This window comes from Megalobrama amblycephala, linkage group LG23 (genome assembly GCF_018812025.1).
Source record: "Megalobrama amblycephala isolate DHTTF-2021 linkage group LG23, ASM1881202v1, whole genome shotgun sequence".
Classification (NCBI taxonomy): domain Eukaryota; kingdom Metazoa; phylum Chordata; class Actinopteri; order Cypriniformes; family Xenocyprididae; genus Megalobrama; species Megalobrama amblycephala.
This window is the reverse complement of record NC_063066.1, coordinates 18,450,571-18,475,353: the sequence shown is the minus strand read 5'-3', so window position 1 is coordinate 18,475,353 and position 24,783 is coordinate 18,450,571. Positions and strand designations below refer to the sequence as shown.

The window sequence follows — 24,783 nt, the reverse complement described above, 5'->3', positions numbered from 1 at the left end:
AAAATGTGCAAAACGATTTAGAAAAACTGTAATTCTAAAATTAATTCTAATATTAACACCTATCACACACACACATACTTCCAATATTTTTTCCGGTTGAATGACACAGGTCAAATTGTATTTAAAGACTTTATTTTTTAAATTGAGCTCTCAAATTTAATTGAAGGAATCGTGACAGCCCTCTCTTGTAATGAATGTCACTTCAGTTCTACTTTGAGTATGAATTATCATATGCAGTAAAAGACAGAACACCACAATGCGGACATTGTAAAATGTTTGCCACAAACTCAACTCTGTCATTGCTGGTATTGCAAGATCTCATGGCACAAGATCTCTTCAAAAACCTAATACACACACTCACACACAGTTCTGTCATGAAACTCTAGATGGTGCAGTCCTATAGCTCCTTAGGGGCTTACCTTATCTGCTTGCAATCACATCGTTCTCTAAAGGGCACAGCTGATTGGTTCCTGCTGTATAAGTAGCCAATGAGCTTACTGCTCAACAAATACTTGGGCAGCATCTGCGTAGCAATTTACAGCACTCTTTCAGAAACCCTCTACCTTCCCCAGCTCCACCTGTATAGATCTCATGTGGGTAATTTATGTACGTTGTATTTTACAGCAGGAATAACAGCAGCAGCAGAGTAGTAAATCTATTCTGCCAAGACCAAACATCTCAACACTGTCATATCCATTACCATGCCAAAGGCCGCTTTTCCACCGTCGGGCCGAACAGTTCTTAGAATGGTAAGGAACGGTTCCAGATATGTTTCCACTGGAGCCTGGTACAGCATGGCGTGATTACAAACCATTCTTGGCCCGGAATTCTCGGCACGGTTGTCTAACCGAATCGTGCTGCTGGTAGAATCCGTGAAGTGATGTCGACACACAGGATCAGTCAGTTGTCAGTTGCCTGGCTACCAGTTTGTCCGTAGCTGGCTAAGCGCTCTATTTGAACGATGTAAACACAAATTAATAAAAAAATTAAAAGAAATATCTAATCATCCACCCTAATGCTGTTACAGTACAGAAGGGGACAGAGACACAGGAATGCAGGTAATATAGTTTATTGAACAACCAGTTGCAGAAACGGAGTGCAGGTAAGTGATGGCAGATGAGACAGATGACAGATATGGATACTGGATTGATACTTGTCTTTTCTCTTGCAGATATCGTTGACAGATGACAGACTGGAGCTGAGAAGACACAGTGGAACTTACACGAGATGAGGAACAACGAAGGAGACTTGGGCACACACTGGAGACAGGTAAGTATCTTGGAAAGAGTCCTTGAGGTAAGCATACAGTAAGACCATGTGCAAACGAGACCGGACAGTGACTGTGCGAGTGCGTGTGCCTTTTGAGCTGCTGCTGATGACGGTGCTGATGGACTGCAGGTGTGCATGATTAGAACTCGGGTGATGACGTGTGCTGTGTCTGGGTGATGATAGAGCCCCCCCACCCTGACATTGTGGTGTTCGGCCTCTGCCACAGGGTGCAGGTCTCACTGGATAAGTGCCACGGAAAGTGTCAAGCAGGCTTGGGTCGAGTATATCATATATATATGGGGACCCATGAGCGTTCCTCGGGACCGTAGCCCTCCAATCCATGGTAGGCTGTTGTAGTGAATTCTGGGCCTACTCGGCCCAACCCAGAAACTGGTTCCAAGAGTCCTGGTGGCTGTGGCAGAAGGTACGAAGGAAGCGACCAATCTCTTGGATCTTCTGCTCCGTCTACCCGTTCGTCTGTGGGTGGTATCCTGAGGAGAGGCTGACGGCCACTCCTAGGAGTGAGAAGAAGGCTTTCCATACCCTGGAGATAAACTGTGGCCCTCTATCCGATATGATGTCCTCAGGAATTCCATAATACCTGAAGATATGATTGAACATAAGTTCAGCAGTCTCCATGGCCATGGGCACTCTCCTTAAAGGAATCAGACGACATGATTTAGAAAATCTGTCAACAACCACCAGTATGCAGGTACAATTATCTGAGGCAGGAAGGTCAGTTATAAAATCTACTCCTAGGTGTGACCAGGGTCGATTGGGAATGGGCAGAGGCTGGAGTTTTCTGGAGGGAAGATGCTGTGGACTCTTCGAGATGGCGCATTCCTTGCATCCCTGCATGTACCTTCTGACATCCGATGCCATGTTCGGCCACCAGAAGCTTTCTTTAAGCAACGAGAGGGTTTCATTGACCCCAGGGTGGCCAGTGCCCAGTGACGCGTGAGATGCTTGAATGAGGGGAGTATGCCGTGTCCGGGTGACGTAGAGCAAACCTGGTGGGCAACCCGGCGGAGCGTTGGTGGAGGCATTGGACTCAGGCAGTCTCTTCAGACCAGACAATGGGATTAACGAAGAGCTTCTTGGACAGAATTGGTTCAGGAGTTTCAGAGCTTTCTTCAGGACCATGGATGTGAGATAGGGCGTCGCCTTTTACATTCTTGGATCCAGGGTGATAAGAGATGGTGAAATTTCCGATGTCATAATTGATCTCCACTGGGTTGAGTTTGCGGGAGAAGAAGGCACATGGGTGAAGTCTACTTGGGTTCCCCTGCTGCTGTGACAGGACCGCTCCCACTCCGGTGGTTGAGGCGTCAACCTCCACGACGAAGGGCTTTTCAGGATCAGGATGTACCAGGAGGGGAGTGGTGGTGAAGGCTTCTTTAAGAGTCTTGAAGGCTTGGGTGGCGGCTGGGTTCCAGGACAGACACTTGGGCTTACTGCGTAGGAGGTTGGTGAGTGGAGTGTAAATGATACTGTAACCTTGAATGAATCGTCGATAGAAGTTTGCGAATCCTAGGAATCTTTGGAGCTCTTTTATGGTTGTGGGAATGGGCCAGTCCTTGATTGCAGTCACCTTCCTCTCGTCCATCCGGATGCCACTGCTATCGAAGTAGTACCCAAGGAACTGCACTGAGGGCTGGTGGAAGGTACACTTCTTTGCTTTGAGGTACAGGTGGAATTCCCTCAGGTGTTGCAGGACCTCCGCAACGTGGTGGTGATGGTCAGCCATGCTCCGGGAGTAAATCAGGATATCATCAATGTATACCAGGACTGACTTGTGAAGGAACTCCCAGAGCACCTCATGGATGAAATCCTGGAATACAGAGGGGGCATTGACAAGTCCATACGGCATAACCAAATATTCATAATGGCCAGTAGGGGTCACAAATGCGGTCTTCCACTCACGTATCCGGATGAGGTTATGCGCGCTGCGGAGGTCCAACTTGGTGAATACAGTGGCACCTCGGAGATATTCTAGTGCAGATGGGACGAGAGGAAGTGGGTAACGGAACTTCACGGTGATCTTATTGAGTGCTCTGTAATCAATGCATGGCCGCAAGCCTCTGTCCTTCTTTGCCACTAAGTGACAGAGCCTCTTGGATGTATTCCTCCATGGCCTTCTCCTCCGGGATGGACAGGGAATAGATTTTCCCGCAGGACACTGGCTCACCCGGAAGCAGATCAATGGCACAGTCCCATGGCCGGTGTGGAGGCAGCGTGGAGGCTTTCTTGGGGCAGAAGACCTCACTAAAGTAGGCGTAACACGGGCGAATGTCCACTGAACGGTTCTCAATGGGGCTTTCAATGGACTTGGCACAGATTGGCAGATCTTCGGAATGTGGAGAGGTTGGGACTGGAAACTCAGAGAAACAATTCAGAAAACAGTTATCGCCCCACTTCAGGATTTCCCCAGTTTTCCACGAAATAACTGGGTTATGCTGCTCCAACCACGGGCGCCCTAGAATCACGTCAGCGGTGGATTCCTCCAGAACCAGCAGATGGAGTTGCTCCACATGGAGGATGCCGACTTGAATCTGGATCGGGTCGGCGCTGAAGCGCACTTGTTTTCGACTGAGGGGCCTTCCAGTTACTGAGAGGATCTGGTAAGTTGACGGCATTGCTGTAGTTTGGAGCTTGAGCTGATGGCAGAGAGCGCCAGGGATGAAGTTGCCGGCTCACCCAGAATCAAGGAGGGCACTGACTGGAAGAGAAACACCGGCAGCAGTAAGGTTTACAACAGTGGGGAGTGGTTTCATCTTATTTATAGAGGAAATAATCACACTCACCATGGGACAAGCTGGACGAGTGGGGCATTCAGAGATGTAATGCCCAGATAATCCACAATGGAGACATAAATTCTGGGTCAGCCGTCTACGCCGCTCAGTCATAGGCAGACGAGTATTTTCCACTTGCATGGGTTCGTTCGCTGGTTCTGGGGAGCTGACGGATTCTGGTCGGCGGAGTGAAGATGGAAATAACGGCTGGCCCTGGTGCTCTTCGAGACATGACTGCATACGAGTGGCGAAGCGAATGGAGAGTTGGATAAAACGTTCAAGCCCGATGGAATCCTCATATGCAGCGAGATGCAACCACACGCGTGGGTCCAGTCCTTGTCGATACGTGGTAATGAGGGACTGTTCGTTCCACCCGCTAGTGGCAGCGAGGGTTCTGAATTGAAGAGCATATTCGTTAACAGTCATTGATCCTTGTTTCATCTGATATAATTGCTCACAGATCGAACAATCCCAGGCAGGTCTTCCGAAGACTTCTTTGAAGTGAGTGATGAAACTGGAGAGAGACTGGGTTATGGTATTTTTCTGGGACCAGAGAGGTTCAGCCCAGCAAAGCGCCTTGCCATCTAACTGAGAAATTATAAATGCTACCTTAGCGTGGTCATCGGGATACAGGTGCGGTTGCATCTCCAGGACCAGCGAACATTGCAGGAGGAATCCGTTGCAATCCTCCGCCGAACCAGAGAAGGGCGCCGGTTTGGCCATGGGACTAGCAATGGCAGGTGGTGCGGAAGTGCTCACTGGTGAAGATGTGGGTGGAGTGATGGAGAGTGCTCAGCGTAATACGTCCACGAGCTCTTGAAATGGATCCAGGGTGCTCATACTGGTGTTCAGCTGTGTTGAACAACCAGTTGCAGAAACAGAGTGCAGGTAAGTGATGGCAGATGAGACAGATGACAGATATTGAGACTGGATTGATACTTGTCTTTTCTCTTGCAGATATCGTTGACAGATGACAGACTGGAGCTGGGAAGACACAGTGGAACTCACACGAGACGAGGAACAACGAAGGAGACTTGGGAACACGCTGGAGACAGGTAAGTATCTTGGAAGTCCTTGAGGTAAGCATACAGGTAAGACCATGTGCAAACGAGACCGGACAGTGACTGTGTGAGTGTGTGTACCTTTTGTGCTGCTGCTGATGACGGTGCTGATGGGCTGCAGGTGTGCGTGATTAGAACTCGGGTGATGATGTGCGCTGTGTCTGGGTGATGATAGAGCCTGGAGTGTCTGTGACATTCGCAGCCATTATTACATCTCATATTGTAAGTAAACCATCAATGCATCTTAGGCAAGAGGTCTGAGATGCATCAGAGAAAGAAAAAAAATCACTCTAAAAAAACTAGAGCTGAATTCTGCACTGTCATTATGAATTCAGAAATTTAATATGACATTGTCACTGCTGAGTAGAAAGAATGAAAAATTAGGGTACTGAAAACTTTAACGAATGTTGCATCAACCAGAAATATGCTCAGTTTGTCACTTGTTGACATTGCAGTCCAAAACATCTATTACATCACTTCAAGCTTATGTGTTTATCTAATTGGGGTGGCAGTCAGTTTTGTTGATCTGCAGGGGTTTTGGAGTTCAAATAATTTACATCTGTGCATCAGAGAATGAGTTAAAACATAAACAGTGTAGGTTGTGATTCCCCAGTAGTGGCAGATGGGGGGGATGTGTGTTTTTGCTGTATTATTTAACAGTTCTGAGTCTACTGGTGATCGAGTGATCCAGGGGGAAATCTCTGACAGAATTTGTCAGGACAGAAGTAATCATAAGATTAAACAGAGATGTCTTAATCTTGTATCTGTTATTTCTATTTCTGGATTCAAACACTCTTAGAAGAAGAAAATGAGCCAGGCATTCCTATACTTCCTCTATAACAGCAATGGTGTGCAAAAATTCCTTTCAAATATGATTTCTCATTTATAATGTCCTTCCAGGAACGATTTGTTAGAATTCTGAGCTTGAAGTATTGTGATATGTAAAGTACACTACTGTTAAAAAGCTTGGGGTAGGTACGATTTTTAAATGTTTTTGAAAGAAGTCTCTTATGATGCTGACACTAGAGGCTGTGGTCTTTAGCCTCATTATTAGAGCGCCCGACTCCCATGCCAGCGGACCCGGGTTTGACTGTGATCTTTTGTATCCAATCCGGTCCATGCCGGTTACACAGCATCAGAAAATGTCTCCCCCACTGTCTAATGGTTCCACCTGTCTGATCTTAATAGTTAAAATGGCACATTTCAGGACAGATATTTTTTGGTAACTTTGTCATAATGTGATCAAGACTTCAGTCTATTTTAGAAGTATAGGGCAGCGTCCAACTAATGCTACCCTTTGTGCATGGGGCGTTTCTTAACGTTGACATGAAACGGAAGTTGTGAAATGGCTTTTCAAACAAGGAAACGTGGGCGAGACTCGTTTTTGTCTATCGGGAATTGATTTGATGGTTGTGGTTTGCTATTGCTGTGATGTCATGTGAGTGACAGGTTGTCCCGCCCTCGCACCAATAAAAACATCATCAGAGAGTAGATGTTGCTGCAAGAGGGAAAGTTATTTTGAAAGTTATTTTGATTAAAGATAATAATGATGTAATAATATTGATGATGATGATGTGCACAGATGAATAATTTATAATAAATAATGCAATATTCCATTAAAAATAAATGTGAATTTTGATTTCATGGTGGCTTTAAAGGCACAGCTGCAACTATTTAAAAGTGTCAGATTAAGACTGGATTGTGGCTAAGAGGCATAAGTTCTGAGGTCGCAGAACAGCAACTGCAGCCAGTAGCGATGTTGCCTTTTGACTTTTGATATTTATCCCAAGAGAGAAAGAAAGTCTGCTGTGATACATGAATGAGGCTAATGTTTTAAAGTCAGCACAATGAAAGTTGTCACAGTTCTAGAATAGAAATAATTTCTCAGTGTATATTCATAGCACATAATATACACTACTGTATATTATGTGCTATGAATATACTAAATTAGAAAACCGCTATTTAAATTTGTAATAATAATGCACAGTATTTTTGTTTTTACTAAGGCTGCCCTCGACTAAAGAATTTTTTTTTTGGTTGACTAGTAGTCATTCGTTTTAAGCATTTTATCAACTAATCACACGTTTATTAATCAATCATGATAAAGAGCCTTTAATGCCTACATAGCCTAATCAGTGTTCAAACACATACATAAAGTCTGCCACAGAGCACTGGCAGAAGTAATGATTATGAATGCATCAGGGAAAAACAGCAAGGAGACTGCTTTAACATTTTAATAATGAATTGATAAACTAGTGTTTTCTGAATTGCAGCTGCAAAGATGAAGTTGACGATGCTGACTAGTCATCTCTGCAGAAGTGGACGCACCTTGTATGCACGTTTCGTACGGGTTACATAACCTGAGAATATTTGTTTTCCATTTGAATTGGTTCATTTAAAAGTAGAAATGTCGCTTTCTATAGTTACATTTAAGTTTAAGTTCTTTTTTTTTTTTTGGCGCACTCAAGTGCCGAGAGAGACGGACAGAATGCGTATACTGTTTGCTTTCATTATTTTACAAAAGCAAAATGTTTTGTTGTTATTGTGAGTGCACATAACTAAAAGTACTCTTCACAGTAATCTTTACAGATTCAAATGATGTATTACTCTTATCTGTATGACCAAAAATGACGGAGTAATTTAAGTGCAAGTGATCGCACCGGCGCCTCCATGTTAGCTGTCATGCAGTAATCGCGCTACTATTCAGGTTTCACACTCTGCACAAACACTTGAATAGCCCACATTTTTCTAGGTTAACCTTAAAGTGAGGGGCCATGTAAAGTTGCTACTACTTATATGTTTCAGGTGATAAGCCATATTTGAGGTCGATGAATGATAGGCGAGCGTTTGGATGTCATGCCCGAAATACTGTAATTACCACAAAGATCAGCTTAACAATCTGTCAGTCGCAGACTGTGTGAGTTCCCTAATTCCTGTGGATTTTTTTTTCCTGTGACTAAGCCTCTTCTTGTCGACTAACGGTTAGTCGACTATTAGTGGGCAGACCTAGATTTTACTGTATTCTTCATCAGATAAATGCAGCCTTGGTCAGCATTAGAGACGTCTTCCAAAAATCTTATACCAACCCCAAACTTTTGAATGATATGGTACCTCTAGAGTAATAAATGGACATTTTATCATAATTTTAAGGTTAAATACTGGCAACGTCAAGCTCCAAAGTGAACATAAAAAGTCATAAAAGCACCAAGTAGTTCATATGACTTGTGTGCCATATAAGTCTTTTGAAGTCATGCATTTTTGAGTGAGGAAGAGATGAAAAAAGTAATTTCATTTCAGTATTCACTTATGAGTTTATTATGTGTTTTGTCAAATAATTACTTCATATTTGGTCTATTCCTCACAAAAATATCATTTGGAAAAAAAAGACAGGTTTTGATTAAAGACAGATTAAAGACAGGTATTGAATGACAGAGTACAGTAAATAGGAATTTAAATTTTTGGGTGCACATTTCTTTAATTCAGTTGTGTCTAAGCATTTATGCTAACAATTTCTCAGTAGCCGTTGACACAGTCTTGCGGCATCACAGATCACTGAACTGTAACTTAATAAATAAGTGGTGGAATGTGGCAGGGGCATTTGTCACGTACGTCAACATCCGCTTCACTTACACTTTGTCATCATTTGTCTGAACCTCACTATGTGAATCGTGTACGTGTCAAGGCTTTTCTTGGGCGTATTAATGATAGTTATCTTTCTCATCTCTTCTTTTTCTAAGCTGCCATTTCATGGTTCTCCATTAGATTTTGTTGACCCTATAGAAAACCTGTCAAACTTAGAAACTCATCAAACGAAGAGAAAGTAGAGGGTTGTCTTTGTTTAAAATTGGCCCTGATTGAGGCCACTGATTTTCTCTCTGCTGTCTAATAGTCCCATCATTCTCTCATAATTTAATTGTAAACGAGGGTATGGAATGAACGTTTGGATAGAATGGAGCACTGGAAATGTTCCTCTGGCACTCTTTATACATTCAGGACAAACGTTTTGTCCATTGCAATGAAGTCATAGCACTCAAAGCAAGCAATAACATGGTAAAAGTGATGAACTGACATGAACAAACAATGAACAGTTGTATTTTTAAATAATCTTAACAAAGATTAATATATACTATAACAAATGTATTGCTCATTGGTAGTTAATGTTAGTTAATACGTTAACTAATTATTGTTTCAGTTCCTCAAAGCTGAGCAGCCACCAAGATTTATAGTTTCAGAAAAGATCCACCTTTCATATTTTCAGTAGGCCTACTATTTCTGTCAGGACCGCAAATATTATTGATAATTGCATAGAGTTTGGATTGGCAGTATTATTCTGTTCTGGGCAAGAACTCCCTGTGCATCCATGCAGCCTAGCATGGATAAGAGCAGGGAGAGCAGCAATAACCCCCCTTACGGTAACAGAACAGAACCAGCATATGTGCAGATATCATTAATGTCAATAATTTAACATGTACACATTTTTCAAGAATTAGTCTGATTCAAGGGGAATCAGAAGACCAAATCCTGACTGATGAGAGGAGGAGCTGAGGATGGTGTGGGGTAATTAGATCCTGAGAAATGCGATAGTACCGATAATACTCAGGAGCTTATATATGGATGCTGTGATAGCGTTGTATTTCTGTAGGTAGACGTGATTCACCTGGGAGTCAGTTGATGCGAGCTTGACTGACATGACCTGCCAGAACTGACGCTACGCTTGATATCTCAAAGTACTAAGCTCATAATTGATGTCTCTTGTGAGTGCAGGTCATACTATCATGACCACAGGGAAGCAAAAGAAAGTAATCAAGCAAATGATAATGGGGCAAGATTATAAACAAAATAAGAAAATGAGGAGGTAAAGCAGATGTTAGTCAGGTTTTCTGTTAATGTCACAAACAATACTCTTAATATCATCTTAACCTACAATACAACCTACAATGTCTGTCAATATGACATTTATGTTCCAAGAAATATATTTCAAATAAATGCTGTTCTTTTGAACTTTCTATTCGTCAAAAAATTCTGAAGAAAATGTATCTACATAAGTTTTCTACAAAAATATCAAGCAACATGTCAGAATGATTTCTGAAGGATCATGTGACACTGAAGACTGGATTAATGGTTGCTAAAAATTCAGGCTGAAAAATTATGTTTTATAGGGTTTGTGAACTGAGAAATTTTCCTTGATCTTTTGGTATGCAAGAGGTCATTGTACTATTAAAACATCCTGTAAATTTCAGAACTCTAAAGTTCCTTGTTAGTCCTAAAACAGTTTTTATTGAAACCAAGCTAACCAAGCTAAAATAACATTACCTTCCAAGGCCCTGTTTAAACCTGATAATAAGATGCGTTTTGATCAATCGGATAACAAGTAGATGAGGGAGACGCATACCTGTTTACACCTGGTGTTTTAATCTGTCTCTTTTGTTCACTTTCAACCACTTATGTCCTGATTTCTTCGAGGGGAGGGTCTATGGGCGGGTAAATGTATGCTGTTGTTTTTTTTTTCAGATCTTTTGATCTAATGGATGAAACAAGCTCACACAATTTACATATGAACGCGCATGGAGATGATGGAAAACAAACGGAGAGCACCAGCTTTCGTTTCTGCTCTGATAGCCGTAAGACCACACCAAACGCTGTGAGAGCATGTTAGTATCAGGAATGGTGAGAGAACATTGTGCTTGGTACGTTTTTTAATCAAAGAACGCTCCCTTTATAATTGCTGGAGCTATCAACTTTCACCAAAACTCCTGTTATAATCAATAACGCTGTCTAGACTGCACAATGAATCTCTTATTTACATCGTGCAGAAATCGAGTTGCAATGATGAGTTGCACTGCATTCATGTCTGTCATCGGCTACAATGCTCATCTCTGCCACCTCATAGGAGCTTTTACATTGAAGTCTCACAACAGACAAGCCCCTTCCAACAAAACATTGGCCCTGTCCCAAATGGAACCCTAAGCCCTCGCAATCTTCCTCAGAGTCCACACTTTCATGATGTAATGGTGCTTTGACTGTTGGGTAGAAGTCTGCTGCAGAGTTTGCTTCAGTGGGGACCAGTGGGTGCATTGGAGAGTTCATGCTGGGCAAGACCAGCAGGGATGGGAGAAACCGGGAAATATCCTCTTCAAAATCATCTGTTACATTCCCAGATGCCAGGCTCAGCACATTCATAGTGGTGGGAGTGTGGGCGGGCTTCCATACAAGTCCTCAAGCTCCACTAATACTCTGGGGACATGCGTGTTAGCAGTCTCCCTCACCTGGTCAGACATGACAATGGGCACAGGGTCCGGGGGCAGTATATGACTCGGTTTTGTTTCCTGGCACTTTCTCCTCGGCAGGTGCTGACTCCGTGTCTGCGGTGGAGTTCAGCTTCAGCTCTGTCTGCTTGGGTGATGGCTGACAGGGCAGTGGGTAAGGTGGAGTGGGGCTGGTGGGCTCCACGAGGCTGATGGAGGCAGGACTAGATGTTTATGCTCCTCCCGAACCTATGTTTGGAACTCCATTTAATGAACAACAGTTGAACTGAATGAAACTGACACAGACTAGAAACTAGAAACTAGGACTCTCAAGCAAGCAGTGATAAACACAAAGAAACATAGCATACATGTTTAACCCTCTGGAGTCTGAGACTGATTTGGGGCCTGGAGAAGTTTTGACATGCCCTGACATTTGTGTTTTTTTCAGTTGTTCATAAACATATTAATGGAAAAAGTGTCATTACACTGTATTCAGCACAAACTAGGCTACCATAATATGTGAGGAACATGTATGTACATGTTTGTGTTTTTGAAGGAATAACATTTATGCGTGGTTATTGAAAAAACAAAAAACTTAAGTCACTGAAATAAGGGCAAAAAAAGTATAGTAAATCTGTGTTACAATACTTTAGGGTATTGGAGGTTGTAAACTGGAGTTTTTGCTTTAAAATTATGTAAATATTATGCTGCCTATTCCTTCATATAAAACAATATATTGATTTAGTTTTTGTAAGACACTTTTTGCCAAGAAACACAGTATGCGTGGAGGCGTGAATCACCACTGAATAATGGGCCATTCTCACCTGAGAAGACAAAAGAATTGCATAGTAATGAGCTGAAATGACTTGCATATTAATGAGGCATTTCAGTCAGGTAAAAAAAAACCTTCTGTGATGTCTCAAGCTCATCATGATATATGAAACATACAGAAAAATATTATTACAATATAAAGTAATTGTTTTATATTATACTTTAAAATATAATGTATTTCTGTGATACAAAGAGTCTGAATATAGGCTTTTAGTTTAAAAGCATGCACATTTGGAGAAATATTGGATTCTCATATGCTTATGTCAATTTTCTATACAGAGGAGTTATATTTATTTAATATTCATTGTCATTACTATGAGCGCTGGTGTTTTCAATTCATACTTGAAGTCGGAGGGCGCTCTCTGTGCATTTTTAGTCCACAAATTCATCTAAAAGAAGAAGAGGCTATTCCATGAATGGAGTTTCCAATTCATACTGCAGCCGGAGGGCGCTAAAGAAACAAAAACTCATAAAAGAAAACAGGAACTAACTGCATGTCTTCTAGAGCTCGCTAACCATGACTTTTACATCCAGATAAACACTTTTCAAGACAATAAATACACGATTGAGACGATGAATGCATGTATTGCCTCTGAATTTGCGTCTGAATAGCGCTGGCTCTGTGGGCGTGGCCGCGTTAGCAGATAATGAGCTGAATCACGGACTTCTGACATGGCTCTCTTTTCATACAGATTACATAAACACAGAAGGTTTGTTTTCTATTTGACTTACATGATTTAAAACCTGACATCTTAACGTTTTTTTAGACATAAGTTTAATTTTTTTGTGATTAGTATTCACTAAGTTACAGTTCATTTTCTGAGAACTATCAGATTGGACTTCGTTCAGAGGGAGAGGAGAAATCACGCATCATGTTTTCTTTATTTTACAAAAAGCACAACATTTTGTTTTTACTCTGAGTGTATACAAATAAAAGAAGATATTCTATAGTTTCAATTGATATATTACTTATGTCTCTATGACAAAAAATGACGGAGTATTTTAAGTCTGTTTTGCTGCAATGTGAAATAATGCAATGCGCGTTTTCAGACCACAGAGTGTTAAGCAATCTCTCTAATAGTTTATCTCCTAAACTAAAAAAGCACGTTGAATACCTTTTGTTTTCTTGACTTTTTACCCATATTTTCAAACTGGCTGTATCTGAAACAGAAGGCAGCTGCCCAGTCAGTCAATGATTGAACAGAATAGGATTGTTGTACACTGTAAACCCGAATAAGTTGGGCTTACTCAAAAAATTTGAGAATAAGTTGCAGCATTTATGAGTTGATGTTCCCAATTTTAAGTAAGAAGAACTTTCAAGTTTTGAGTTTGTAGTACTCATGAATGTTATTTGCTCGTAACTTGAAGTACTAAGTTAGCTAACTCATACATTTTAATAGCAATTAACATAAAATATTTAGTTAATTAACTTTTTTAGTTTGAGTTCTTGCAAATCAAATGAGTTATTTACTTCACTGTAAACCCTAAAAAATACAGAAAACACCAACTTGTTAATTTGCTAACATGTTAACAATAGCATGGTATAGCACTAACTGAATAAGTACAGCAACTTAAAACATGTAACTTACCTGCTCTCATACCAAGCCACATGCGCTACTTGTAACCATGATGGTAACTCTCCAAAAACCCACATTAACAGAAACTCTTCTAAATTAGCATAACAAATCATTAATCACTACTAAATCTCCCTCACCATTAATCTTGCGCAAAAAAAAAAAAAAAACATTATATAACACATCATTTTAGCATGTACTGTCCCTTTCGAGTGCAATGGGCAAAAAATGCTCGGAAATACAAATCCCAGTCCAGTTTCAGTTAAACTTAAGTTCACACAACTCAAAACAATGAAACAGTTCAGTTTACTTAAAAAAAAAAAAATCAGTTCTGTGAACTCAAAAGAAAGTTCTAAATACTCATAGCAGTTAATTTAACTGAACTAATTTGAGCAATTTAAGTTTGTTCTACTCAAACCAATTAAGTATTTTGAGCATTAGGGTTTACAGTGTATAAAGGTTCCTTCTAAGAATTCAGACAGGCTTAAGGCCAGGACACACCAAACCGAAGGTCAGCTGCTGGGCAATGTCGTGCCGTTTTTGAACATCGCCGGCTTATCTTTTTGGTGTGTTCTGCACTGTTGGCTGTAGTCAGACACCATCTGGGTTTTTTGGGCCGATTCAGCATGTTGTGAATGAGTCCATGCACAAGAATAAAAGCGAATGTAATGAAAGCAAGCAAAGAAGTCAAGATGGTACAGACAGAAGGCTGTTATAATTTTACATCATCTTACCTGAGCATTCTCTTTTTGAATGACAAAAACGGTGAAAGTGACATGATGTATGGTTAAGTATGGTGTCCCAAACTTGAAATTTGTGCTCTGCATTTTACCCATCCAAGTGCACACACAGTATTGAACTCACACTCAGAGCAGTGTGCTGCAGTGCCTGGGGATAGATTGGGAGCAGACATGTTCATGTCCCTGTGGTCCAAGTCCAAGTCAAGTCTTTGAGGTTCAAGTCTAGTCAAGTCAAGTCTCTAGTCTTTAGGGTTCCAAGTCAAGTCTTTGTTCTATTTTTAGCAAAAATTTTTCAGCTATTTGTTACTGTAATTAACTGATTACTTTTATTTTAAAATTGCTCAGTAAAGCACACAAAATATTACTTAAATCATTACTATTACTTTCCAACTTTATACAAAATTATACCATTTAGATTAGAACAAATTAACTTGGTAAATCTGGATATTATATGCATATATTAGCAAATAATTGGGGGGGGGGGGGGGGGGGGGGGGCATGAAAAGGACATAGGCTACTTCTTGAAAATGGACCACAAGCCTCTGCAGCTGTGCAACACCACAACTTTTCTTTTGGATTAATTGATTGCTTTTCAAATTAAATGACAACATTTATCGCAAGGTAATGCTTGGCTATATTTTTATTATGTGTTGCTAATTTATTTAACAGAAGTTTTCAAATGGGTGAAAAATGTGCGTGCCTTCAGATGCGTCACATGCTTGCTGACTTGGTGTGTTTAGAGATGATTTGTGATTCGCTGCTGCAGCACATATTTGGGAATGAATAAATAGTAAAATGTAGTGTTTCGTGTCGTCATGTGGGGTAGTAAAGAGAACATAATCGGGAATGCCATGCCAAAAGACATTTTTCAGAAGTCTCTGTCTTCAAGTCCAAGTCAAGTCTCGAGTCAGTTGTTCACAAGTCCAAGTCAAGTTGCAAGTCTTTTTTTTTTTTTTTTTTTGCAACTGAAGTGCAACTAAAGTCCAAGTCGCAGACTCGAGTTTCCATCTCTGATTGGGAGTTAGGTGCCATGACTTTCGGGGTCCAACTCTCTAATCATTAGGTCACAATTGCCCCCTTTTGACTATTGATGCCTGCTGATATAGACAGATATTTATATATTTAGATACTTAGACGCAGGCTTAGACTGCACATGCTAGTTGACAGTCACCTTTAGTCCTTTTGGTCTGTTCATGCGCAGCTTTTTGGTCGAGGCACACCCGATGAGAGGGGACAACACAGTCAGCATTTGTTGCCGCTAGTTCTTTGATGTTAGCTTGGTGTGTCCCGGGCTTTACAAGGCACCATAATGCCATGTCTAATGATCTACAACATATTCAAGAGAGCTTTAGACCAAGAAAATATTTAGTGACTTCAAAAGTTATTTCTCTGTGGAAATGTAATTACAGGTTGAAAAAAAGAAAGAGTGCATTAAAAACTCATTTTCTGCTTTCAACTTCTCTGTCAGATGCCATTTTTATTCTTTCCACCAGCTGTTGCATGCATAGGATTGTAGGATATCAAAGATAGTGAAGGATACATCCACACTGCCTTAAAATAACCAGATAAAGGTAATTTAGTGGAAAGGATGTTATGAAAACATTGAATTCGACATGTCTTGATGTCTTCCTATTTCCATATGCTGCCCTGAGGGTCGCATTTTTAGGTTTCTGACACAGCAGCTGTCTAGATTTAGACAGTGTATTGAATTATTCAGACACACTGACTCATTCTGTCTCATTATTAATAAAATATTAAATATTTTCTTTAGTGCTGAACTAGATACTTTATAGATTCCAAATAAAATTAAAATGTTAGAAAATAACATTAATTCTAAATATTTGTAAATGTTGAGCTTCTTATTATAGCCAGAGGCTTTTGTCTTATATGAAAGTCTTATCATGCAGAACTTCAAAATTCTCAAAAATTTTGCAGCACCAGAAATATGTAAATCGTAACACATTTCCTCCACACTTACATTTACATCTTTCATAAGATTAATCTTAATATTACTGGAAATTGTTTGATTGGCACACGTTTGTTTTCATTTTATGATTGGAAACCCAACCAGTTGTCCATTTCATTATCTCTAATGGTTTAAAAATGCCACTTTAAAAAAAATGCTATTTTGTGAACTTTTTGTGCTTCATTGATGCCATTGTGTTGTGACAACAAAGAATACAAATGAACTGATAACAGGTTCTTTTTCTGAGATCCAGTTTACTTTTTTGTTGTCTGTGAAGCATCAATGCTGTCAGTATGATTAGACTGTGCATGGGATAAAGTTCTCAACTCAAAGTGGACTGAAATGATTTGTTGAAATGTATTGCATTTATCGAGTTAGAAGCTACACTAATGTGCTTATGATGTTGTATCTTGTGTATTTTGTCTTCTCAGTGTGCTATTATAAAATGCTCCAAGACAGGTGCACCATGGGAATGCAGTGGCCATGTCACATCAATCTCGCTTGCATCTGTTAGAAAGGTCGTTTGTGAGTGAAAACTATGTCTATGTAGTAGAAGGTGCTGTGACACGTCATGTGAATTCAATGTTTGACCAATGACACGTTTACATTTATTTTTAGAATTTGAACCCCCCAGAGTTATATGTGCTCTCTTGTTAAAACAGCCTTATGTTATGAAATGGATGGCTTGGGACTTCTATATTTTCCTGTCTGGATGAAATAGTCATAGCTGAGGGACACAATATGACATCAACAGTATATCACAGTAATCACACCATTGACAACCTGATTAAAGATGCTCATCTTGAGTTTCATTGATTTAACCTTGAAGGTAATGGCTAGCCAGACACGTTATCCTTTCAATGGGCCTAGTCAATTTCCACGAGATAGAGTTGTATAAAACATACTGTATAACTAAATGAGAGCTATGATGATCTATGACACACACACACACACACACACACACACACACACACACACACACACACACACACACACACACACACACACACACACACACATCAGAATGGGGAAGAAAGATGATTTAAGTGACTTTGAATGTGGCATGGTTGTTTGTGCCAGATGGGCTGGTCTGAGTATTTCAGTAAATGCTGATCTTCTGGGATTCTCACACACAACCATCTACACAGAATGGTCCGAAAAAGAGAAAACATCCAGTGAGAGGCAGTTCTGTAGGTGAAAATGCCTTGTTGATGCCAGCGGTCAGAGGAGAATGGCCAGACTAGTCCAAGCTGATAGAAAGGCAACAGTAACTCAAATAAACACTTGTTACAACTGAGGTCAGAAGAGCATCTCTGAACGCACAACACGTCAAACCCTGCAGCAACTGGGTGCCTCTCCTGTCAGATAAGAACAGTAAACTTTGAACAGGAAGCATCGTTTAAATGCCACAGCCTGAGTATTGTAAAAGTGGGTCCAACCCGGTACTAGCAAGGTTTACCTAATAAAGTAGCCTTTGAGTGTGTGTGTGTGTGTGTGTGTGTGTGTTTGTGTGTGTATAGATATACTTATTCATATTATTTATGAATAAATATAGCCTATTTCATTCATTTTATTTATTTTTTTATTTCCCATAACAGCAGTTAAGTAGACACTCATTTCTTTAGATTGCTGTTTATTTGTAAGCATTTGGTTATTTAAAATTAGTTCTGCATTACCTGAAATGCAGTGGTCATCTTTATCTGTAGTTTTTGTAATAATTTTGTTCCATTTGTCATGGACCAGCCGTATAAACAAGGTAATTAATCTAAATGTTACACTGGGATGAGATATTACCTCAGCACTTAATCTTCCTTGTCATTTTACGTTTCTGTTGCCAAGCCTGAAAAAGCAGCAATGATGCATAGAGGATGTAGTGTGGTAATGCTTAGATTTAAAAAGCTCAACAGCTGCATCACATTCATATGTTTTACAAACATCCTCATTACAGATTTTAACGTTATCAGACAGTAACATGTTATCACACCAAATTCACAAAATCGATACTACCCACTTGATGTGATGTTCATCCACTTTTTAAGGATGACAGTGTCACAGATTAATCATGATGTGTTGTTAAGAGACATTAATAAAGTGAAGCGTATTAGTGGTGGAGAGCTTTTCTTTGGAAACACCCTTTATCTAAATTGGGTATTGTTATTGTCATGCGCTGGCTTGACTTGATAAATCCGAAACAGGAGGCTTGACGCAGATCAACGATGAGATAACATTTAATAAACATTAGAAACCATACCAGCATGAAACATTAACACAAGACCATGATTAGACGATGAGGGTTTAAATTCATAAAGGTAACAAGAGACTAAGTGAAGGACTGGTGTATGATCAGTTGACATGGCAACAAACAAGAGATTCTATGGAAACTAACAAGATTACAAAGGAGACAACTGGTAACTGAAACTAAATAAACAGGAACTTAACATAGGCACAACAAGACAAAAGAATATCAAAAGAATAGTCCATTAAACAGACACAGGGAGTCGTGACAATTATGTTTGATGGGGCAAACTTTCAGTCAAGACACAATAGAGTAATAGAAGTGTACAGTGTAACACTTTAGTTTAGAATCCAGTTCTCACTATTATCTAGTTGCTTATTAACATGCATATTACTAGGATATTGGCTGTTTATTAGTATTTATAAAGCACATATTAATGCCTTATTCTGCATGACCATATTCTACATCCCTTAATCCTACCCAATTCCTAAACTTAACAACTACCTTACTTATTATTAATAAGCAGTAATTAGGAGTTTATTGAGGCAAAAGTCATTGTTAATAGTTAGTCGATAGTGGGAATTGGACCCTTAACTAAAGTGTGACCAAAGATTATATGTTGGTTTTACTAATGGCTGCCTTACTGCTGCTCAATATAACCAACAGTGTGAGCTGCTGTAATTGTGACATGGATGGGGAAGAAATAACCTTTCAGAGCCTTGCTGGGACACAAATAGCAGCATTTCCTGGTGGATTTAAAGTCTTTGCAATGCTGTTCACTCATGTTGTGTGTAGTATAGTGTTATAAGAGGTCCTTTTTTTTTTTTTTTTTTGCAAGTGGTAGATTAGAGGAAAAGATTGTGAGTACCCTGCCCCAAATGAAAGGAACAGAAATGTTCTCTTAAATAAATGGTTTACAAAAGAGAAAGAACAGAAAAAAAGAAAAAGAAAAAAGTATGAGTCTGTCAGTAGTTATTATTGTTCCAAATCAGTCCATATCCTTTCAAATACTTTCCCCTTTGTGTTCTACAGAGAAAAATAACAACATACAGGTTTGGAATGACATGAAGGTGCGTAATGAGAGAATTTTCAGTTTTTGGTGAACTATTCCTTTTTATGGTTCTAATAGGAAAAGCAGTTGAAGTTCCTTTAATTCCACTGAACAACACAGTCCAAAGGGGGATACATGCTTGTTTTGTGGAATACATGCTAAACCTTAATTGAAGGCAGATGACTTTGCTACTATGTCTAGATAAGACTACCTACTATTTGCAATATCCTAAAGCCTGTTTGTAAGATAATAATTAAAGAGTTAGTTCACCCAAAAATGAAATTTCTGTCATTAATTACTCACCCTCATGTCCTTTCATACCTGTAAGACTTTCATTCATCTTCGGAACACAAATCTTTTTGATGAAATCTGAGAGCTACGCAACCACCACTTTTGACGTTTCAAAGAGATTTTTTTTTTTTTTTTTTTTCCGAAGATGAACAAAAGTTTTACGGGCTTGGGATGACTTGAGGGTGAGTAATTAATTAGAGAATTTTCATTTTTGTGTGAACCAACCCTTTGAGTGAGAATATTAATTGAGATGCCAGATAGGATTTTTTTAAATTTATTTTTTATTATGCTTAATCATTTATTTATGCCATTTGAATATGACCTATTTTTTGTCCTGGTAACAATATTTGAATATCTCTGTAGGTATGTCTCTTTTTTTATTTATTTATTTATTTTTTATTGTAAATTGTTGTGAAGTAATGCATTTCTATATGGTGCCAGGTTGCTTAATATTTTTATGAACGTTTGACAGGTATACATTTTTTTTCCATTACAGTTTACGAAAGTCATCAGCCCTGCCATTTTGGCACTTGAGTTTAAAATGAGAGAATGACTTATTTGAACACCCCTAGATTGAAATTGTGGTATGATGTAAACAAAACAAAACAAAAATATTTCTGTTGATGCAATATTAAGAATATAGGATATTTTATATAGATATATAGGCTACAACATAAAAATCATCTAAATTCGGCTGCCTGGCATTGCTCACTTTCTTGGAAAAGTTTATTAAAAGACTGTTTGAGGTCTTTGTAGCACAGCTTAGATGTTTAATTAACATTTGCATTTCACCCATGCTTAATCAATTACCTGCATGACACGAAAGGAATGCCATAGAAAATTGATGGATAATGAGCTACTCAAGCAAAGTGTTGATGTTTCAGCATCACAGAAGTCATTTCCTTTATCCTTAAACACTAAGTAAAATTAAATATGTTTATTGTTAATGACCCCAGAAGATATTCTCTGAGGCGGCGTGCTTGCATTTAACCATGCATAATTTGGCTAAACAGAAAGAGCACCAGTTAGAAGAGAATTACTGAGCTGAATCATCTTTAGAAAATCAGTTTTCTTTGTCAGACTGCTGTCAATTTTAAAAAATATATAAAATATGTATATTAATTATATATAAAAGAACACTATTTTTATTACATAAAATATATTTTTATGAGAATATCTTTTTCCCTACATCCTTGTGAATATGGTTTTTGTTATGTTTTATTATACTTTGTAATGATGTTTTATTAACAAAGTTTGGGAGGAACACGTTCAAATGATCTATCCAACCAGCATGAGAGGAGGCCTATATATATATATATATATACATAGCCAGCTCACCTCTGTTCCTCAACAGTTCCACAACTTCCAAGCTCAGAGCCCTTCCCCCAGACAGCACAGTGAATATGTGTGCTCTTTACTTATCTGATTATTTGTAAGTGTGAAATCGTGAAGATCTGGAAGAGTCCACTTTTATTCGTTTTTAACAATTCATATGGGCTCCTGTGGACCTTGAAGAATTAAAGTCCTGTTAAATCATACTAGTTGCTCTAGTTTATTCAGTTTATCTTAATGCACAACTGTGGATATAAATGCAGTCCATCCATCCATCTGTAATGGGTTGATCCTTGGGGCGGGGGTTTTCATTCTGCGTGGGTGGATGGAGCTGGGTGGAAGTCAAGTTCACGGCCCCTTTAAAAATCATGGAGATTTCCTTTTACTTCCGTTTTCTTCCGGCATGGTGTACAGGCTGTGTGTTGTTCGTGTTGCAAGAACAATTTGATGTGCGTCAAGCACTAAGCTTGCAGTAAACGCCGTAACCTGTTGTATAAGGTTGAAATTCTCCTCTAACTCTGGGTGTGGGCCTGAGGGTGTTCAACCGCATCAAGGCACTTCGGGGTATGTAATTGTTTTGATTTATGTTGCCGTGTTATTTTTAGTGGTGTCGGCTAATAATGGACTGTTTATTTAGCGTGATCCAGAGAATACTGGTGGATCGTTCACCACTCTTATTGAGGGCCAGTCAGTTGTGCTGCAAGTAGGTCTTCATATGGTATTTTGAAAATTGTTTGCTGCTTCAAAGAAGTAATTTTAAATTTGTGTATGTGTGGCTAATGACCAAACTGAGTATTTTATAGAAATTTGTCCGTTGCTGATTTGCTGCTGTGTGGCAGCTTGATCGTGGTGCTGTGTTGCGGAGAAGTCGTCCGGCTTCTTCAAGTGCACCTGATTGTGTGCGTGTGTGTTCAAGTCGCATTATAGCGAACTTGTTTGCATTGAATTTATTGGGGTTTCTGTTTCTTTTCTTTTTTTTCCTTCCCAAATGTTGAATTATCCCAAGGGATATTGATATTGTCAAATCAAGATATATCATTACTGGTGGCCACTGAATGCTACTTTTATGTAAAAGTAGTTTTGTACTTGTAACTTGTGTATTTTTCTAATGTATTGTGTGTTTTGTATGATTATATTTAAGTATATTTGTGTCAAATAAAGATTTTTTTTGTACACCCCTCTGCTTGTTCCTTCCATTTGTTTGGAAAAACCTGTAATTGTAGAAAACCATTTACATTATACAATTTACATGTTAGTTGGTACTAATACCCGCCCACACATCCATCCATCCATCCATCCCCAGAATGTTTAATTAAATACAGACAGTGTGGCTCCCCCTGCCTTTGGCAGGTCACTATCCCCATGTGCTGACCATTTGGGCTGAGAGGTCAATTCTCAGTGAGGCAGCTGGATTATTAATAGAATTGTCAGGCTGAGAATGTGCTCTCTTTTGAGCCAATGGACAAATCTGACATTAAGAACCCAGCTTGAGTCTACTGTACCTTTAACATCATTACCTTTACACATCATTACATACATACTATATTACAGGTATTGTATTACGCATTACTGTCTGCAGTTTATTTATGTTTTAATACACAGATTGTTTTAATGTTTTTAAAATAAGTCTCTTATATGCTCACCAAGCCTGGATTTATTTGCTCAAAAATACAGTGAAAACAGTCATTTTGTGAAATGTTAGTAAATTTTTTATGTATTTTAAAATGTAATTTATTCCTACATTGGCAAAGCTGAATTTTTAGCATCATTACTCTAGTCTTCAGTGTCACATGATCCTTCAGAAATCATTCTAATATGATGATTAGCTTCTCAAGAAACATTTCTTGTTATTAAAAACGCTTGTGCTGCTTGAGTAAACCATGATACTTTTTTCAGGACGCTTTGATGAATAGTTCAGAAGAACAGCATTTATTTGAAATACAATTTTTTTTAACAATGTAGAAGTTTTAACTGTGACTTTTGATCAATTTAATGTGTCCTGGCAGAAAATGAGTATTGATTTCTTGAAAAACTATTTAAAAACAAAATCATCTGACTCCAAACTCTTGAACAATAGTGTAAATGATTTTTTTTGCATTTGAATACCTACGAATACAAATGAGATCTCCCTGACAGTGATGGATGAAGGTGGATTGAGAAAGGCGGAAGGTTGTTTGAGATGTTAAGTGTGAGGTGTCAGGAGACAGGAAACGCCACGAAAGTCACACCTATTTTGCATGCCACCTGCTTCATTTCCTATACGACTTTTGTAGTTGGCAACCAGTGTCAAGATGATTGACAGGGGTTGCTGAGTAGGTTAACATGAGTCTTAAAAAAGAACAAAACCAAATGTGTTATGTATTATGCAACTTACCCTGAGAGAAGGAGTGGAGGCACATTTGTTGAACCAAAGACCCTGCAAAATGGTTCTTAGCCATTTTCCATAATGGTCTTTGTTGTGCCATTAATGTGTTAAATCTTTCTGATGCACACGTGAACACCCGTGACACTGACTACAGACTAACCCTTTACTTCTTCTTGTTTTTCTTTTAGGAGACAATAATGGTTGGCCACATCTCTTTGATAACTATTTCGGCATCCCCAGTAATAACCTTGGAACTAAGTCAAACGCCTGCTGTAAGTATGCTCTCATTTTTATATTTCAGAGGTTTAAGCTTTACAACAATTCAAAAAAACTTGAACCTTGTGTAGGGAATTTTTTGCATGTTTCTTTTAGAAATACTATGCGTGTAAAATTTGGTTTAACACATTTGGCAGCTGTATTTTGTCCTTCCACATGCTGAAACAACAGAAAGATGGACAGTTAGAATAATAAATGCACAAGACCTTTTTCAGTCTGACATGGATATTGCTATTCACATTATTAAAATAAGCACACTAAAAGAGTCCCTCGAGAGCATGTGTAGCTATTTGTTGTAAAAAAAAAAAAGTAATACGTTTATATAAGATATTTGATTTATATACTGTTTACACTACTGTTCAAAAGTTTGGGGGTCTTTTTAAAAGAAATTATTACTTTTATTCGGCAAGAATGCATTCAATTTATCAAAAGTAACAGTGAAGAGTTTTACATTGTTACAAAGAAATTCTATTTCAAATAAAAACTGTTCTTTTGAACTTCTTATTTATCAAAGAATCCTAAAAAAAACTGCATCATGGTTTCCACAAAAATATTAAGCAGCACTTGTTTTAACAATCCTAATAAGTGTCAAATTAGCTTATTAGAATGATATTTGAAGGATCACATGACACTGAAGACTGGGGTACTTCTTTTAAAGCATATTGAAAATCGTACTGAGCCCAAACTTTTGGACAGTTGTGTACAGTATATATTATCATAACATTTGCATTTAATGCTTTTTGTGTACAATGGA

At 38.9% G+C, this 24,783-nt stretch overlaps 1 protein-coding gene across 3 annotated transcripts in view; it reads left to right on the top strand.

Annotated features, from left to right (window-relative positions):
• rxfp1 (relaxin family peptide receptor 1) overlaps nt 1-24,783 on the top strand; it is a 72,395-nt gene that overhangs the window by 16,475 nt on the left and 31,137 nt on the right. For all 3 annotated transcript variants that reach the window (XM_048176908.1, XM_048176907.1, XM_048176906.1), the window contains one exon: nt 23,942-24,025. In XM_048176908.1, the coding sequence (XP_048032865.1) occupies nt 23,942-24,025 (84 nt within the window). The remainder of the gene's footprint in view (nt 1-23,941; nt 24,026-24,783) is intronic.